This window comes from Hyperolius riggenbachi, chromosome 2, assembly GCF_040937935.1.
Source record: "Hyperolius riggenbachi isolate aHypRig1 chromosome 2, aHypRig1.pri, whole genome shotgun sequence".
In the NCBI taxonomy this organism is placed as follows: Eukaryota; Metazoa; Chordata; class Amphibia; order Anura; family Hyperoliidae; genus Hyperolius; species Hyperolius riggenbachi.
In genome coordinates, this window is record NC_090647.1 from 341,972,081 (window position 1) to 341,991,877 (window position 19,797).

A 19,797-nucleotide genomic window follows, 5' to 3' on the forward strand; every position below is an offset into this window, starting at 1 on the left:
GGGGGGGGGAGGGCTGACTTGATGGTGTGGAGGCAAAACCCTGGAAGGAGCAGAGCGTAGAACGCATCGTAAACAAGCCATTCATCTTGCTTATTTAGCTACGATCTTTCACCACACTTGCTGAGCAGCTTGCATTCCAATGTCCTGTACTGCTTCATCAGGAGATGAGAAATCAGCTATTTGGCCTAGTGCACACCAGAGCGATCCGCTTGCAGGTGCGGATCCGCTAGGGTAATGTATCTTAATGGGCTGGTGCACACCAGAGCGGGAGGCGTTTTGCAGAAACTCATACTCCCGGACTGCTGCAGATTTTGAATTGCGGATGCGTTTCTGCCTCATGTTAAGTATAGGAAAAACGCAAACAGCTCTGAAAAACGGCACTTCAGAGCGGTTTGCCAGGCGGTTTTTGTTACAGTAGCTGCTCAGTAACAGCTTTACTGTAACAATACATGAAATCTACTACACCAAAAACTCTTCACAAAACTGCAAAATGCTAGCTGAAACGCTACAGAAAAAGAAGAGCGTTTCAAAATCTGCTAGCGGGTTTTGGTGTGCACTAGGCCTTTCAGCACAGCCCATGAAAGAATAATGCACATCGCTTGGTTTGGAAAGCGATTGGCAGGACCTCTACATAATATATTAAAACCTTTCATGTCTACATTTAAAAAAACAAAACTGCTTAGTATCTAATGCTTCTAGCATTAAGGTGGCCACACATGATACAATAAAATGATCGATTTTACGGAAATTTGATAAATGATTTGATCTCCCCATTTGTCTGTAAAAACAGACCGGATTTCCCTTTTTTTTTTATTGGATTTTTATCTATCTAGAATGCCTGATATTTTTCTTCAACTTCTCTGAAGATTGTATGGTGTTAGTCAATTTATTCAATACACACCCAAGCAATTTTCTCAGTTTCCAATCATTTTTATCATAATTGGGGAAAATTGAACATAGGGGTGTGGTACATTGGTCATATTTTTTGAAATGTTACAGTTGGTTAGAAACATTTATTGCAATTCTTAGATTGAACAGATAATTAAAAAAAATTGGTGTGGCCACCTTAAGACAGATGCTACCAGAGTTATCCCAGTAGCCTAATTTACGCTATTGCAGTGAATGTTTTATAAAGTTTGTAGACAAGTAATTTCTCAAACCTTTATACTTGGTAGCTTGATTTCTTCCCTCCCCACCCCCTAGAAAGGCATACATGGGGGAAGGGAGCCAAACTGCTGTTACTACCCAGTAGTAGCCGATATTTGCCATGTTCTAGCTAGAAAATACATAAACATCAAGAGCATTCCGTTACTGGCAATTTCCTGTGACAAAACTCAAGTATTTGGAACTTCTTGGCATGCCCATACAGTATTACAAACAAGTATGAACCTTCAGATGCTGAATAAAAACAGACTTGCCAGTTATTTAATTGTATCAGTCTGTTGTTCTAGCAAGAAAAGCTAGTGAAGATGACTGAGCGGAACCTGTTCCACGAGTGGTGGGCCAGAGTTGAACTCCAATCCCCGGCTCTAGCAATCCATGGCACTGCAATCTCCAGGTTTCTGCAGTAACAGTCTTCCAGTCTAGCAAGTAGTACTAACCTGCAGCAAGCCATGTAGTCACTCTGCTCAAAGGGTGTGTCTGTTACCATTATTACATAATGAACATTGAGTTGGCTATAAGTGGCAGTCAATGATATGAAAAAACATCCCGATGCAAATTTGTACAGCTTGAAAATGAACATATCAAATGCTGCAGCACCAGCATTTGATTGGTCCATTTTAAGCTACAAAGATTGGTATAAAATTACAGTGGTGTGAAAAACTATTTGCCCCTTCCTGATTTCTTATTCTTTTGCATGTTAGTCAACGGTTTTTGAAGAGCAGAAAGATTTAAGTGTGACAATTAGTCAAAGATAACATAATTGAACACACAATGCAGTTTTAAATGATGGTTTTTATTTAGTGAGGAAAAAAACTCAATCTACATGGCCCTGTGTGAAAAAGTAATTGCCCCCTTGTTAAAAAAAAATAACTTAACTGTGGTTTATCACACTTGAGTTCAATTTCTGTAGTAACCCCCAGGCCTGATTACTGCCACACCTGTTTCAATCAAGAAATCACTTAAATAGGATCTATCTGACACAGACGTAGACCAAAAGCCCCTCAAAAGCTAGACATCATGCCAAGATCCAAAGAAATTCAGGAACAAATATGAACAAAAGTACTGTAATTGAAATCTATCAGTCTGGTAAAGGTTATAAAGCCATTTCTAAAGCTTTGGGACTCCAGCGAACCACAGTGAGAGCCATTATCCACAAATGGCAAAAACATGGAACAGCGATGAACCTTCCCAGGAGTGACCGGCCGACCAAAATTACCCCAAGAGAGCAGAGAAAACTCATCCGAGAGACCACAAAACACCCCAGGACAACATCTATAGAACTGCAGGCCTCATTTGCCTCAATTAAGGTCAGTGTTCACGACTCCACCATAAGAAAGAGACTGGGCAAAAACGGCCTGCATGGCAGATATCCAAGGCGCAAACCACTTTTAAGCAAAAAGAACATTAAGGCGCGTCTCAATTTTGCTAAAAAAACATCTCGATTGCCAAGAATTTTGGGAAAATACCTTGTGGACCGACGAGACAAAAGTTGAACTTTTTGGAAGGTGCGTGTCCCGTTACATCTGGCGTAGAAGTAACGCAGCATTTCAGCAAAAGAACATCATACCAACAGTAAAATATGGTGGTGGTCTGGGGTGTTTTTGCTGCTTCAGGACCTGGAAGGCTTGCTGTGATAGATGGAACCATGAATTCTACTGTCTACCAAAAAATCTTGAAGGAGAATGTCCGGCCATCTGTTCGTCAACTCAAGCTGAAGCGATCTTGGGAGCTGCAGCAGGACAATGACCCAAAACACACCAGCAAATCCACCTCTGAATGGCTGAAGAAAAACAAAATGAAGACTTTGGAGTGGCCTAGTCAAAGCCCTGACCTGAATCCTATTGAGATGTTGTGGCATGACCTTAAAAAGGCGGTTCATGCTAGAAAACACTCAAATAAAGTTGAATTACAACAATTCTGCAAAGATGAGTGGGCCAAAATTCCTTGAGCGCTGTAAGACTTGTTGCAAGTTATCACAAACGCTTGATTGCAGTTATTGCTGCTAAGGGTGGCCCAACCAGTTATTAGGTTCAGGGGGCAATTTCTTTTTCACACAGGGCCATGTAGGTTTGGAGTTTATTTCTCATTAAATAATAAAAACCATCATTTAAAACTGCATTTTGTGTTCAATTATGTTATCTTTGACTAATAGTTAACGGTTTTTGATGAGCAGAAACATTTAAGTGTGACAAACATGGAAAAGAATAAGAAATCAGGAAGGGGGGCAAATAGTTTTTCACACCACTGTACATACCTTGCCAACATTGCTTAACCATGTTCATAGAATATGAACAAAAACGTATTTGTTCACTCATGGCTAGTGGTTTGCTAAAGCCATCTATTGTCAGTCTGTTTACACTCCCCCCCCCCCCCACACCCCTTTCCTCCCCCAAGTACTCAAGTATAAGTCTCCCCAGCACTTGGGGACCAGGAGGGGGTTAATAACTGCACTGCATACAGTATTGCAGCTATTCACCCCTCCTGTCCCTTAAAGGTAACCTTAACTGAGAGATATGGATGTTTCCTTTTAAACAATACCAGTTGCTCGGCATTCCTGCTTATCTCTTTGGCTGCAGTAGTGTCTGAATCGCACCAGAAACAAGCATGCAGCTAATCCAGTCTGACTTCAGTCAGAGCACATGATCTGTATGCTTGTTGGGGGGCTGTGGCTAAAAATATTAGACACACTGGATCAGCAAGAGTCAGGCAACTGGTAGTATTTTAAAATGAAAAATCCATATCCTTAGTTTTAGGTTCCCTTTAAAGAGACACTGAAGCGAAAAAAAATATGATTTGTATGTGTAGCACAGCTAAGACATAAATCATTAAAATCAGATACATCAGTGTAATTGTTTCCAGTACAGGAAGAGTTGAGAAACTCCAGTTATCTCTATGCAAACAAGCCATTAAGCTCTCCGACTAAGTTAAAGTCAGGGAGAGGGCTGTTATCTGACTTTTATTATCTCAACTGTTCCTGGACTATTTACTTTGTCTCTGCTAGAGGAGAGGTCATTACTTCAGACTGCTCTGAAAGACTCATTTTGAATGCTGAGTGTTGTGTAATCTGCACATATTATATAATGATGCAATGTTAGAAAAAACACTATATACCTGAAAATAAAAGTATGAGAATATTTGAGATGAAACAGACCTAAATTTCTAGACTTGTACTTGAGTATTTACAGTACATACCCCAGTTTTTAATATGGTGTATTGCTTTTTTTAACATCAGTGTCAGCTTGAAGTCATTTTTGAAGGACTCAAGAGGATAGCGCTCTTAGCTACACCCAACCCAATGCCAGTTCGCCTCCTCTTATAGTGAAATAAATTTGCCATTCAAGAGGTAGCGCTCATGGCAACAAGTTCATTAATTCATATATGGTGAGAGTCCATGTACAGTGGGAAAAAATCCTACGACTGGAAAAAAAATTGTGACCCTAGATTCAAAACAGATGAGACATGTCATTTTATTGCTTTGCTCTGAATCTGTTTTGAATCTAGGGTCACATGTTTGTTTGTTTCCCGTCGTAGGATTTTTTCCCACTTTACATGGACTTTCACCATATATGAATTCATGAACTTGTTGCTATGAGCGCTACCTCTTGAATTGCAAATTGAAGTCATTTTTGGTAATTGTGGATGAGGCTCTTAATCTTAGCGGTAAAGCTACCAATTTTTTTATTTTTATCTTGAAACATTTCTCCCAGTTCCCCAAAATTATTGGTCTCTTGCATAAACTGCACATTTTAGGTCTCCCCAGAGTGGCTCAATGACATTGAGGTCACGAGACTGAGATGGCCTCTCCAGAACATTCACTTTTAGGTCCCACTCTGAACCTAGCCTCGGTCATGTATTTCATTTATGGGTCTTGCATCCCAAACTATTTTTCTGACAGTTGTGGCTGAAATTTTAGTTTGTCTGCCTGACCATGGTTTGGTTTCAACACAACACATCATTTTACACTTCTATTAGTTTGAACACTGCTGATTGGCATTTTGGATCCCTTTTCTGTTATAGATTTAAACTACCGTATTTTTCAGAATCTAATACTCTCACCTAGGTTTAGAGGGCAAAATCAGGGAAAAGATGTACTAAACCTGGTGTGTCCATGTTCTAGGAGCGTCTTATACATGTTCTCCCCATTGTCCTATTGTGTACTCTGCGTCCCCTCCTGTCTTCCTGTTTGTCCACGTGCCTCCTCCTTCCCCCATGTGTCCCCTCCTGTCTGTGTCCTCCAGTCCCCGAGTGGGCCTCCTGACCCCATGTGTCCCCTTCCGCCCATCTGTGTGGTCCTCCAGTCCCTGTCTTCTCCTGCTCCCCTGTGTGTATCAGTGTCCCCTTCAGCCCCCGTGTGGTCCTCCAGTCCCTTTCTGTCCTCCCCGCATGTCTTCGCTCCCCCGAGTAACCATGCCGAGCAACTCTCCTCCCAATTGATTCCAGCTGGGTGGTCCTCTCCGTCCCCAGCATGTCAGTGCTACACCTGTAAAAGAATAGTTAGCGGGCAGAGCGGCTCGCCTTCCCAGCAGTGGCGATCTGCAGACATCTTGTGTACCATGCAGCTTCCCCTAGTGACTGCGTCTGTTAATGACTCATCTGCTCCTTTAAATGAGTCATTAACGGAAGCAGTCACTAGGGGAAGCCGCGCAGTACACGATGTCTGCAGATCGCTGCCGCTGGAAAGGTGAGCGCTCTGCCTAACTATTCTGTTACAGGGGTAGCACTGACATGCTGGAGGCAGAGAGGACCACCTAGCGCTGGAATCGATCGGGAGGGGAGTCGCTTACTGGGAGCGGAGACATTGGGGGGGGGGGGGGGCAAGTGGACCACACGGGGGACAAGGCAGGGAGTCCCCGACATCGCGGTGGTTCGTATCAGCGGGCCAAGTCTGGGATTTCCTGTCTTAGGAATATAAGACACAGGGACTTTCTCCCCACTTTTTTGTGGGAGAAAATACAGTATTTTTTTACCACAGATCTTTGACCTTTGCTTTCTTAAAGTGAGCAAACACTAGTGCACATGACAGGCAGGGGCCCCGAGCACTGCCACTGCTCAGGACCCCCAAACCAGCATGTATCACAATAAGGGAGTGCAGGTGAGCCCTGGAGCTGCCACCACCAGGAACTCTCCCCTACCACTCGCCAAACACAAAAGGATTGCTCACTGCCAGGCAGCACTCTTCCACTTACATAGTCTGCGGACTGCCAGTCAGCCAATAAGTGCAAATGCATTACACCTAGTCTGCAGTACTTAATTGAGCAGAGGCTGAGCAATTCAGCCAATCGTTGGAGGATTCAGTTACATATAGACAAGGGCTATATGACCAGCAGGATGCACCAGCATGCAGGAAACTCCCTCTCATCTGCCCCCTCCTAACTAAAAGGGGGGGCAGGCGGACCACACAAGGGGACAAGGCAGGGACTCCCAGACGTTGCGGGCGTTTTAAAGTCGGATTCCTCGACCTTGGAATATGACGCAGGGACTTTCTCCCCATTTTTTGGGGATGAAAACGTGCGTCTTGTGTTCTGAAAAATATTTTTACCACAGATCTTTGACATTTCCTTAGCTTTCTTAAAGTGACACTGAAGCAGAAAGTGTGTAGTACAGATTATTAGTATATTAGTAGCACAAAAGTAATTTCATTTTCAGTTATATAGCAGGTTTTATATAATTCATCATTCTCTAATATTTATAGTTTACAAATTACACTTTGTATTTTAAATCTGAGTTCTCCAACACTGTCCTCAAGGTCCACCAACAGTGCATGTTTTGCAGAAAACCACAAGTATGCACAGGTGAGATAATTAGTGTCAGCAGAGATAATTACCTACCTCTGTGGATTTCTACAAAACATGCACTTTTGGTGGGCCTTGAGGACAGGGCTGGGGGAACATGGTTTTAAATGATGCAGAGCTAATGACTTTTTGAACTTCCTGACAAAAAAAACCTTAAACAGCGAGATAGGTTGAGATAAGAGCTTCAGAAAATAGCATTGCTCTCTGACTAGGGAGCTCAGAGGAGCTCTTTTGCATAAATAACTCAAGTTTAACTCTTCCTGCACTAAAAACAGTACGAGACTCGTATCTGTGCTACTAGTCACTTCTTAGTAATAGACATACAAATCTAAATGTCGTAAGTTTATGGTTTACTTCAGATTATCTTTAATGACCCAGAATTCTAAAAAAAAAAAAAATCAATGCAGCACTAAATGGAAAGCTCTGTCTGGAATCCAGAAACTGACATTTTATACATGCCCTCTAATTACAATCAAACAGGTGATGATGGTTACCTTCCCTTTTTTAATAGCTGTTGTGTACGTTATCGGGCCAAATCACCAGGGTATCTTTTTATTTTTTGATCAGGGTCACTTGGGTAGTTTGCGTAGTGATCAGTCTTTTTTTTTTAAAAAAAAACTACTAGTGTAAAGTTGTTTGGCAATAAATGGCGTCACTCAACCACTAACCATGAGTTAAAAAAAAGTTTGTATGATTTCTTTACCCTTTTTTTTCAGGAAACATACATTCTGACAGGGTATGTAAACTTGCGCACAACTGTATATAAACTGTATATAAATGGATAGTGGCTCAAATGGACTAAATGGCTGATCTGTTTTTTGGGGGAGTATAAATTTAAAGTATTACTCAAACTGTGGCATTCTGATGGGAGATCCTAGCTGCGGTTTTGTACTTTTAAAACTACACCTCATTTTGCATGTGCAAGTTAAGCCATTGTTAGTTTTGATATTTACTGCCTGACTATTTTAAACCATGAAAGTGTTTGGTAGTTACAGGTGCTAACATTTACAGCAGATTTGGCAAGTGAGATTTTAGGCTTTTGGTAGAGGGGAGATGGCTATCATTCTTTTGCACTGTGCTAAAGCTATTCCCCCCCCCCCCCCCCCCCCCCCCCTTCCCCTTCCTTCCTAGTTGCATGAAGCTGAAATCCTGAAGCAACTTGCTGAGAAGAGAGAACATGAGAAAGAAGTTTTACAGAAAGCAAAAGAAGAGAATAACAATTTCAGCAAAACAGCTGAAGAAAAGTTAACTACAAAAATGGAGACCACCAAAGAAAAAAGGGAGGCCCAGATAGCTGCAAAACTGGAGAGGTTGAGAGAGCTGGTATGTTAAGACTTTCAGACTTTCCCTAAATATAGGTGTTGCAATACTACAGTGCTTATATTGTGTTGAGAAAAATGTAAGCATTCTGAAAATTGACTAATATTCCTGCCAAGGTGACACTTGATTGGTATCTGCCAGTATTAAGCATAGAGATGATCATTAAGGTGCAAAAAAATAAGTGTAGTCAGGATTATGCAAACTGTGTTCAAATTTATGCAGCGTGAAAATACACCTCGGTGGGATTCAATGGGGCAATTTTCAAGTTGCATAAATTTGCATACACAATGTGCACTATTGGCAAAAACTAGTAAGCCCAATGAAACATGAAGTGGGCAGTGTAACTTTATGGCACATAACATTAGTCCTATTTAAAACACTGCGCTGATGTATAACAATGGGTATATAAAATGGTGGTGCACTTCTTTTAACCTCCCTGGTGTTCAATTTCCCCAGCATTTCTGTGCAAAAAGTGGTTTAATTTCAAATTTTCAAGCATATTTTTAATCACTTTTTTAAGATTGAATTTAATACAGGTTATTGTATTGAATTCAATAAGTTTGCTGCCAGATGTTGACGCTACGTGGTCCTCAATCGCAGGGGAATATGCAATCCCAGAGGGAGAAGCAAATCTGCTGAGGGACATGGAAGACACTGGGGAAGCATCAGAGGTACACAACAAGGAATCAGCAAGCCAATGTTAAGTATAGGTTAGCCAGGCATGGTTACCCCAGTATAGGTTAGCGAGCTATAGGTGCAACAGTATAGGTAGCCAGGTATAAATGTCCCCAGAATAGTTAGCCAGCTATAGGTGCTGCAGTGTAGGTTTGCCAGGAAGAAGTGTCCTCAGTGTAGTTAGGCAGGCAGCTATAGAGGTTACCCTACCACCCCCTAGCCCCCCCTCCACTGATCACCCCACCTCCCTCCTGTTACTAACTACAGACCCCCGAAGCATTCCTGATTCCCTCCCTCCCAATGCCCCCCTTCCCTCCTGTGGCGCTGCAGCAAGGGTGGATCCATAACCTGTCACCTGCACCTCTGGATCTGCTGTTGCATGTACAGCACAGTAATCATATTGTGTCAACCTGATGTGTGATTCTAAGTGTTGCCATTCACTTAGATTACTACACACGTCTGATTTTTAATATAAACACAGTTATGACCCTGTTTTGAGACAATATTAAAAAGTAACTTTTAATTCATAATAGTATAAAATATAAATTTTATTTTTTGATTTATTTTTCCTTTTGTTTGTTTTACAAATATCCGGTTAGGCAGTAAAAATTGCGTATCTCCCCCATGGAGACCCTATATACAGCTAGGTCACCTGGGGTTTCTGCCCATTACCAGATACAAATGCTGATAAGATTCTACATAAATAAAGAAACCTCCACCTAAACCAACATGTTTCGGCTCATAAAAGCTAGAGCCGTCGTCAGGGCATGAATAAGTAAAGTGCTAGGGTGCAAAGTGCATTATAGAAGAATCATATAGTCAATTATAAACATATAGACAAGGAAAACAACAAACGAGAGATGTACTCTCAAGCTAAGTCAGCCATCTGATGGCTGACTTAGCTTGAGAGTACATCTCTCGTTTGTTGTGTTCCTTGTCTATATGTTTATAATTGACTATATGATTCTTCTATAATGCACTTTGCACCCTAGCACTTTACTTATTCATGCCCTGACGACGGCTCTAGCTTTTATGAGCCGAAACATGTTGGTTTAGGTGGAGGTTTCTTTATTTATGTAGAATCTTATCAGCATTTGTATCTGGTAATGGGCAGAAACCCCAGGTGACCTAGCTGTATATAGGGTCTCCATGGGGGAGATACGCAATTTTTACTGCCTAACCGGATATTTGTAAAACAAACAAAAGGAAAAATAAATCAAAAAATAATAAAATTTATATTTTATACTATTATGAATTAAAAGTTACTTTTTAATATTGTCTCAAAACAGGGTCATAACTGTGTTTATATTCACTTAGATTACACAGCAATTGAATGGCACTTGTTCAGCAGCTGCACCAGGCAGTGTGCATGTAATTCGGCCATCTTTGCGAGTTGGCCCTTACAAGTGTACCTGAGGTGAGAAAGTTGTTATCTTGCATTTGGGGCCATGTTCTGCACAGATGTCTTACTAGTCTAGAATTAGCAATGCTTCTTGCTATGCTGGGGACAGGAGGGACAACATGCTCTGCTGCACACAACAGAGCTGCTGTAAGTGGAGAAGAGAATTACTCGCCACAGGCTCTCTATAGCAGTGATCACTGATTCTTCTATGCATGCAGCTCCAGGTAACTGTATACAGTATTGGATGCGGCTGATAAGCTCATCCGCCGCATCCCTGATGCTGTACAGTTGCCTGGAACTGCACGTGGAGAAGAATCAGTGATCACTGCTAGAGAGAGCCTGTGGTGAATAATTCTTCCCTTTATTTACAGCAGCGCCAGGGGCACAGGAGGGAATGGGGCATTGGGAGGGCGGCATGGATCATCGTGGAGGGAGGGGGAATCGGGAATGCTGCAGGGTCATTAGTTAGTAACAGGAGGGAGGAATGGGTGATCAATGGAGGGAGGGGGAATCAAGGATGCTACCAGCCACCTGCTGGTAGCTGCTCTGCCCCACTGGCTCTGTGGCTTCTCTGGGACTGATGCAGGTTGGCACACTGGGTAGCTCAGATCGCTACCCAGAGTGTGCTGACGGGCATCAATCAGTCCCAGGAAAGCCCATAGAAGCAGAAAAAGCAGAGCAGCTAGAAATCTCACTGGCAGAGCCTGACTCGTCCATACCTATTTCAGCACGGTTTAGCTGGACGAGCCATGCTCGTCCATACCGCTAGGGAAGTTAAAGAGTGTAAAGCGTATATGAGCCGGAGCAGTGCTTTTCAGCGCTGCTAGCTTTGGGCGCAGCCAGCGCCGCCATAGACTGTAATGGGAATCAGTCTATAGCGGCGCTCAGTGAGGAAGGTCGGCTCCGTCAGAAGACGGAGCCGAAGTTGTTTAAAAAACACAATAATTCGGCCTCCAGCAATCGCTGGAAGCCGAATTATTTCATTCCCCCACTATCCATGTCGGCCTGGAGGGGGAATAGTAATTAAAACGCCCCGGACTTGTGCAGAAGCAGGACCAGCCATTTAACAGCTGGATCCTGCGCCCAAGTCTACCAGCGCCGTATTCAAATGTACGCTATATGAGCGCCACAAGTCCACTTGCAGCAAATTTTGACCTTAATTGTAATTGTATAGCAGCAGTCCTAAATTCCTTCCTCCCTTCGTCCTCCAGGACGGCCCCTCCTGAGATTGTGTAGGTCCCCCCTCCCAAATCGGAAACACCTTAAGAGAATTAAAATAATTAATTGATGCAGTATAAATCCCACCTCCTCACAATCTCCCACAGTTTTTTTGTTTGTTTCCCAGACCTCACCACGGAAGCACCAGGGAAGGTTGTTCCTTTCAGTAGGGGAGCCTGTTGGCACCTGCTGCACCATTTTTATTGTTTTTCTTTGTTTTTTTATTTTTTTTGTAAAGTATAATTTAGGCTTGTTACCGGTGTGCGGCCTAGAATAGGAAGCTAAGCAGGTGGTTACCTGTTTTTTCCTATTTTGAATGAAGGGGACTGGAGAGGTTCCCTCTCTTCATTATACTTTCTGCGGGCATGGCGGCGGTAAGCAGAGATGCCGGATTTTCCGCATGCCCGAATATGACGTGAGTTTGCATGATAGGTCGCATGTATGCATCATTGGATACGCGTGAGCGCGTGGTGCGTACTACGTCATGCATAAAACGTCATGCGTACTGATCGTGTTAGACGGCTGAAAGTGCGAGTTTTGTAAACCGCCATGGCCACGCTATACACGCAGACGCTACAGCTCTGAGGGGGTCATGGTGCAGTCAAGTGGGCCCACCACAGAAGCTCAGGAGAGTGCTGCAACTGGTGAAACTGAGCAGTCAGGTCACATCCACCGGTAAGCAAACACATTGCAGTGTTTATTGCAGACTCCTGTCATATTGTTAACGGGTACATGTTAGTAAGACTCTTGGTGTTTGAGTACTACAGAAACTCAAAAGCACTTCGAAGTCTAGCTGATGTACTAAATGTGGTTGCAAGTTGCCTGAAGGAACCTCTAAGACTTTGTTTGGTCAGTTATATCAAGTCTTATGCTCCTAGACCTGAAAGTACCACAGTAGCTTTATTTGACCTGATGAAACCCATGAAACAAGAAATGGCTACAACTTTCTCAGCTTTCAGGGCAGCTTTACCCTCTTGCCCTATGCAGGCTACACCTTTTTGTTCTGGCAATTCCCTCAAATTCAAGCGTTCATACCACAGGGGAGCAGCCATATACATAATCAATTGCTTGATTGTTGGAATCATTTAAATCTGGGTCTCAAAGTAGATTTTTCCACAATCAGGGATTGTGCATTTTGATTGAAGCTTGGCTGATTACAATGAATGGTGTGGTGCGGATTATGCAAATACATGCATACATATTTTGGTTGGCCATAATATTCTGAAAGCAGTTATACTTTCATGTAATGAATTGTGCACAAATGTTATAACAAGTTTGGGTTTTCTGTTAATGATTTGTGTGCATACATTTTCAGACAATTACATGCATGCTTAGTTTATCTGCCAGCAGGTGTGCTTTACAGATCCTGAATGCAATGCTACTTATCAGATAATTATGTGCAGGGCTTAGCACATGGATATTCTGAATGCAATGGTGTATTTCAGATATTATATTCAGGGATTGGCACAAAGTCTGAATGCAGGGTTCTGAATGCAATGCAGAATTACATGCAACAAATATGCACAGAAACCTTTAGTTTGCAAAGCTAATTTTCAGATAACAATGGTGTGTAATTATACACAGACATTCTGTTTGCAATAGCAAGTGCTCTTTTCAGATAATGATGCTGGTAGCAGGTGTGCTTTCAGAAGATAATTTTGTGCAGGGAATATGCACAGGAGTCAAGCTATTAGCAGATGTGTTTTTACTTAATTATGTGCAGGGATTCTGCACATAGACATTTGAATTGCAACACTGTTTTTTGCATATAAATAGATGCAAGGTTGATGCATAAGTTATTCTGATGGCAAGTTTGTTTTAAAAAAAAAAAGTTTAAAGTGACAGTGGCTAGTGTGGTGGTTAAGGGCTCTACCTCTGACACTGGGGACTGGGATTAGTACCTTAGCTCTCCCTGTTCAGAAAGCCTACACCTGTTCGGTAAGGAGTCCTTGGGCGAGGCTCTTTGGAACTGCTACTGCCTACTGAGCGTACCTTAATGGCTGCAGCTCAGACGCCTTCCGTCTGTCGGGACAGAAGCGCAACATAAATGCTGAGGCAGCAATTCAGGATTCAATCCCAAGTCTTTTTCATTTGCAGTCCTGAGTACTTCCTTGATGGGTTACAAGTGTTCCCAGGATCTTTATGAAAGAATGATTTTAATAGCAGCAATCTGAGTATACAGAAGATATTTTCTAGCTTTACCTAGCTGTGAAAATGAAGGAAGACCTAAGATAATATGCAGGTTGTTTTACAACTGTAGAGTATTTAGGATGAATCTGCAGAAAGGATTGGATCAAAAACACTCTGATAGTTTTTCAGAGCAAAGGTGGTCACAGACAAGCTATGTCTTTCATTTTGCCAGTATTCCAGTTGTTGCTTATGCACAAACTGTCTACAAAATATTTCAAACAGCAATTCTATGTCAGTGGTTGGATAGAGAAATCGATCTGGATGTCAGATCCAGTGACACTCTCCCTAAAAATGGACTTCTCAACCAAATCTGCAATCGAATGGATTATAAAATCCATTCGTTATTACGACAGATGCAAGACTCTGGAGTTGTACAGGGCATCTGAATCTTAATTAGATGCATGACAGGTGTGCTTCACTGGAGAAAATATTCTCTTTAATTTTACTGGCAGTCTGGAGTACTCTCCAGAAATGAGAGAATCGGTTGGAAAACAGATTTGTGAATCTTCACACTGGGAATTACACTTGTGACTCAATTTAAACTAACAAGGGACTTATAGTCCACCCATAATCTTAAACTTCCTATGCTCAGACATTCTGCTGGGCAGTGAACAAGGTGCTTCCTTGAGATCAGCTTATCTCAAAGGAAGGGATATTATTCTAGCATGTAGGTTGAGTTGCAAACAACCATCTCAGAACTGGCATCCGAACAAATATGTTTGACAATTTGCAGCTACCTGGTTTCTGCTTGGAACAATGTTTCTTTTTTTTTTTTTTTGTGTGAACACTTTTTTTGCGGCACTGGGGGAGCATACGTTTTTGTTTTTTCCCCCTTGAGGGGTACTGCGAAAAGGGATGTAGGATCAGACCACAGGTATTCTTTTTGCGTCAGACTGACCAAAACAGGTTTGGCATCTGCTGTAGCCCAACCTTTGGTAAAGGTGCCATTGTTCTTGCAGATCTTGGATGATCTTTGTGAAGCAGGGTCAGGCCATTTTATAGTGACCTCTCGATATCTGAAGGCATGGTCTGTGTAAGAATTTATATGCTGGTTGCCATTGGCAACAGCACCACACACCTTTTTGCTCCGGCACCAGAAACTCATCAGCATACAGGAGATAGAGCGGAGACAGCCTTCTTCACCTTTCAAAGGGCTTTATTAAGCATCTTGTGTTGGCATGGGCATGTGACCCAGACCCACCTCATTAATTAATAAGCCATTTCTTTATAACCTAGTTACAAAGAATGCAATGTTTTGTAAATATCGGCTTTGTTTACGGTGTCCGTCGTCTAACTGTCGGGGGCAGTTAGACCTGATAACCCATTATGTGGTCTTCCACCAGGAAGATGTTCCTGGTACATGACTGTATGATTTCTCTCTGAGAAACTCTGCTTAAAGAGACCCTGTATCAAGTCTTTACTAGACTTCAGTACCTGAGACTAGAATTCAAGTATACTTACATTCCAACAGTCTGCTCATCCTAAAGTGAGGCTGTCATTCGTCTGAATTAGTAAGGCTATCACTATACAGACTTAGTCCTTAGATATTTGTTGGTGGTGACAGGCCCTATACATTTAACCACCATCCATGTCTTTCCTGAAGAATAGAATTGATTTCAGGTTACCGCTCTTATTTCTACGAAACTTAGGTCTGATTTCCACAAGGATCAGGGAATCTTTATCTCTTCCTTATGTGCTAATTTCTCAATTAAAAAAGAGGTAAATTAAGCTCACTGGATATGAGGGTGAAGCTACTGCATGGGCCTCTTATGTCACATTCATAAAGCTCTATCGTTTTGGATCTACCAAGAAATCAATCCTTGGAGTGGTCCTATCCTGAGAAGAGGTTATATTCTAACTCTCATTGGTCACCTATGGTGGAGGCAAGCAGAAGCCAAAAAGTATGGTTACCGGTAATTGGTTTTCCACGTAGCCTCCACAAATGGATATACCCACTTAAATCCATCGCTAAATCTCCTACTGATTCAAAGTAATATTCAATGCACTCAGGATAGGTAGGAGGTAGTACTTATATTGCATCTTAGACTTCATGTCCCATTGGGAAGAACCAAGGACTGGAGAAATTCAGCTAACCTGATAGCTTTCGGAGGTTCTAGAACAGGAGTTCAGGTTTCTAGAGCTACGGTGTCTAGATGGATTAAGGAGGTTATTACTCTTGCTTACTCAGAAGCTCAGGTAATAGCACCTGCTCATATTACAGCACACTCGACCAGATCTTTATCGACGTCATGGGCAGAAAGGTCGGGAGTCTCTTTGGAACAGATTGTCGGGCTGCCACATGGTCCAGGCATTCGACATTCGTTAAGCATTACGGAGTTAAACTCCTCTCCATTCAAGACCAGTCTTTTGGTCGTAAAGTTCTGCAAGCAGTCATCCCACCCTAGGGTAAATTTCTCGCTAAATCTCAAGAGGGGCCGTCCTGGAGGACGAAGGGAGGAAGTGCCGGCTGCTTACCTGGTAGCAGTGTTCCGGCGAGTCCTCCAGGACGGCCGCCTAGTTCCCAACCCTGACTTTTACCTTTTTATTTATAAGGGGAGTGTGGTTCGTTATTCTTCTCTTTGCATAAACTGTGGGAGATTGAGGAGGTGGGATTTATACTGCATCAATTAATTATTTTAATTCTCTTAAGGTGTTTCCGATTTGGGAGGGGGGACTTACACACTCTCAGGAGGGGCCGTCCTGGAGGACTCGCCGGAACACTGCTACCAGGTAAGCAGCCGGCACTTTCCAATCCAAAAGACCTGCATGACAGGATAGGATTCCTCAATAGATGAAAGCCTCCACCACACCCTCAAGTTGGAACACGGACTCCCAGCCAGATGGTTCACACAATACCTCTGGATGTTTACCTAGGCAGTCCCCAGCTTGTCACTATCCTCCTGTACACACTTAGGGGCCCATTCACTCTTGTATGTCACAACGGTTGCGCTTAGTGCAGTTTTTTGGTTTACAGTGATTAACATGTTAAAATCGCTGTACACTCTTGTGATTCGGAGCGATCGTGATCAGCACTTTTATAAGCACTGTATCGCGATAGCTCAAGAATGGCAAGAAAATGCTGCAGGTAACATGTTTTGCAATTGCCGTTAACCACCCTGGCGTTCTGATTAAATCGCCAGGGTGGCTGCGGGAGGGTTTTTTTTAAATAAAAAAAAAAACTATTTCATGCAGCCAACTGAAAGTTGGCTGCATGAAAGCCCACTAGAGGGCGCTCCGGAGGCGTTCTTCCGATCGCCTCCGGCGCCCAGAATAAACAAGGAAGGCCGCAATGAGCGGCCTTCCTTGTTTTGCTTAGATCGTCGCCATAGCGACGAGCGGAGTGACGTCAGCCGACGTCCTGACGTCAGCCGCCTCCGATCCAGCCCTTAGCGCTGGCCGGAACTTTTTGTTCCGGCTACGCTGGGCTCAGGCGGCTGGGGGGACCCTCTTTCGCCGCTGCTCGCGGCGGATCGCCGCAGAGCGGCGGCGATCAGGCAGCACACGCGGCTGGCAAAGTGCCGGCTGCGTGTGCTGCTTTTTATTTTACGAAAATCGGCCCAGCAGGGCCTGAGCGGCAGCCTCTGGCGGTGTTGGACGAGCTGAGCTCGTCCAGACCGCTCAGCAGGTTAATCGTGAAACACCAGTGATAGGCAGCAATCGCGGCAGTGAGATCACTGCCATAGGGTTACAATTGCACTAGCGCTTTAATGATTAGTGGGACTCTCCCACTAATCGCCCTAGTGTGAATGGTCCCTCATGCTGCTTGGTCTTAAAAGAATATTCACCTCAAACATAAAATACACATGCTTCCATAGCATAAAACAATTTGAATGTTTAATGAAATTTAAAAAGTGCACTCGCATGCATTCTAGTGGCGGTACCGAGCGGGGGCGCGGCTGGAGGGACATAGTAGCTACGCACCTGCAGAGTTGTGGCATTTTGCAGGAGCGTAGTTACTCGTCCCGGGGGAGGGTGGCTCGCGTCAATCCTCACCCCATATGACCATAAAACTTCCTTGTATTTTGCAGATTTTAGCCTGTTCAGTATAGTCTTATCTCTTTTTGGCTAGGTTCAGTGTCATTTAGTTCCTTGTAACAGCCATAACGCAATATAATTGGAAAAGGGCTCCACACATTGTATACAGTAAAGTGTGCCTCACTAATTTTTTAAACGTTTGCATTATACTGCAACCACCACACTGAACATCGCATAAGTGGCACATTGCAGTGCAGCAAGCAGACTTGCGAAGTGGCCTTTATGTTACAACGCACGATCTGTGTGTAGTCTTAAAAAAAGTGTTCATAACTTGCAAAGAATGGGTTTTCTTAACCACTTAAGTACCAGCGATCTCTGCTCCCTTAGGACCAGAAACCACCTGATACCGATGAATCGCCGCACACCTGGAACCTCAGGCCACCTCCTCTACCGTCTCAGCTCTGTGAGCCAGTCAGGAGCCGCTTTCATTGGCTGGCCATGTGATCAGTGTAAGCCAATGGGAGTTGCTTACATTAATGACATGGCCAGGAGTCAATGATCCTGACCAGGTCACAGAGCTCTGCCGTCAGACGGCAGAGTGGTTGAGCTGCAGTGGGTAGAAGGCAACGAAAACACATGGCGATGGTCAGGTGAAATCTACGCCCTGACAGGTATTAGGGAGTCAAAACGGGGTGTAGATTTCACTGACCTTTGTCTGCTTTCCTGTGTTGCGTGAGCGCTACCAATGGTAGTGAATTGGCTAGCAAAGGGGCAGAACTGCTTCTATCGCAAAAGATCAGTTACTGATTTAATTTGAATATGGTCCAGGATATTCCAGCTTGAAAGCGGATTTAATACGAAGTGTGAAAACTCCTACAATGATTCACATAGCATGTAAAAACAAAAAACACACAACCTGTACTATTCGGCAGAATACCTGCATTTCCACATATCGCTGGCTATTGTAAACCGGGTGCATTCAAATGCACGTCTTGTGCCAAAACACGGGGAACTGGCTGTGATTTCCACACGTGATATCTCACTAATGGTGTTCAGGAGACATGATACTGCTGGATCTGGAAACCTAAATTCTTTTTTGTTTCCTTAGGAGAAAAAAGGAGAAGAAATCAGAAAGGGAAAAGACAAAGATGACGCTGAGAGCTAAATGCTCCCTGTTTGTGAAGAGCGCTCAGCATTGCAGAGTTCAATCCCATCAATGTTTCCCCTCCTGTATATGTCTAGAAGCTCTTATGTAGACAGGCATTCTGCACTGTTTGGGTAATGTGGAATTGTAGCTTTTCACTTATCCAGTTTTCATACTTTGCTGGTTACTGTTGTATTGTACTGGAAAGTTTCGGTGTTGGGTTTTCTAGTAATGTTATACCAGTGTTCAGACTGTTACATACTGCACTAATTATTAATGGTTCTCTGTTTCTGACTTGTAATAGTTTGTCTTAATAAAACGATTCAACGTAACTTTTTCTTATGTTTTTGTCAAACCAACTTGTATACTATCCTCAAACTCGAAGCATTCCTTTTTGCCTAGAATGGGCTTTTTACCTGTGAAGTGCTTGAGAGGTGTGTAGCAGCGCTTGCTTTTAGCATGTGTTGCAACCCCCCATCTCAGGTGCTTGGTTTTTTTTGTTTTGTTTTTTTTTCCACCATAGCAAGTATTTTAGAAACAAGCACCCCTTTTTACAGCACCATGGTGGAGAACCTAGGCAGCTTCACCCATTTTGGCATATTAAGTGGGGTGAGCAGCAGCAGTTTATGCAGCAGGAACATTATGAGGAGGAGGTACTGTAGATCAAAAAAGAACTGATCAGTTGCTAATGTTGACTCAAAATGTAGTTCAAGTTGTTTAACCTTCCTGGTGTTGTAAGGGCTCAGCCACACTATCGGTGCTTTTCTGAGCGCTTTTTAGGAAACTGATACTATTCATTTCCGTAAAAATTGCCACGATCATGTATGTGAATTTTTTTTTTTTTTTTTTTTTTTTTTTTTTGCTCAAAACGCTAATCAATCGCAAGCGCTCAGAAGTGCTTATAATATGACTGAGTT

The 19,797-nt window shown here is 43.0% G+C and overlaps 1 protein-coding gene across 6 annotated transcripts in view; it reads left to right on the plus strand.

The window, feature by feature from the left end:
* LOC137546709 (stathmin-1-A) overlaps window positions 1-19,212 on the plus strand; it is a 37,530-nt gene extending 18,318 nt beyond the window's left edge. For all 6 annotated transcript variants that reach the window (XM_068269473.1, XM_068269474.1, XM_068269470.1 and 3 more), the window contains exons 4-5: window positions 8,088-8,279; window positions 18,845-19,212. In XM_068269473.1, the coding sequence (XP_068125574.1) occupies window positions 8,088-8,279; window positions 18,845-18,901 (249 nt within the window). In that variant the 3' untranslated portion in view covers window positions 18,902-19,212. The remainder of the gene's footprint in view (window positions 1-8,087; window positions 8,280-18,844) is intronic.
* Window positions 19,213-19,797: the final 585 nt, after the last annotated feature.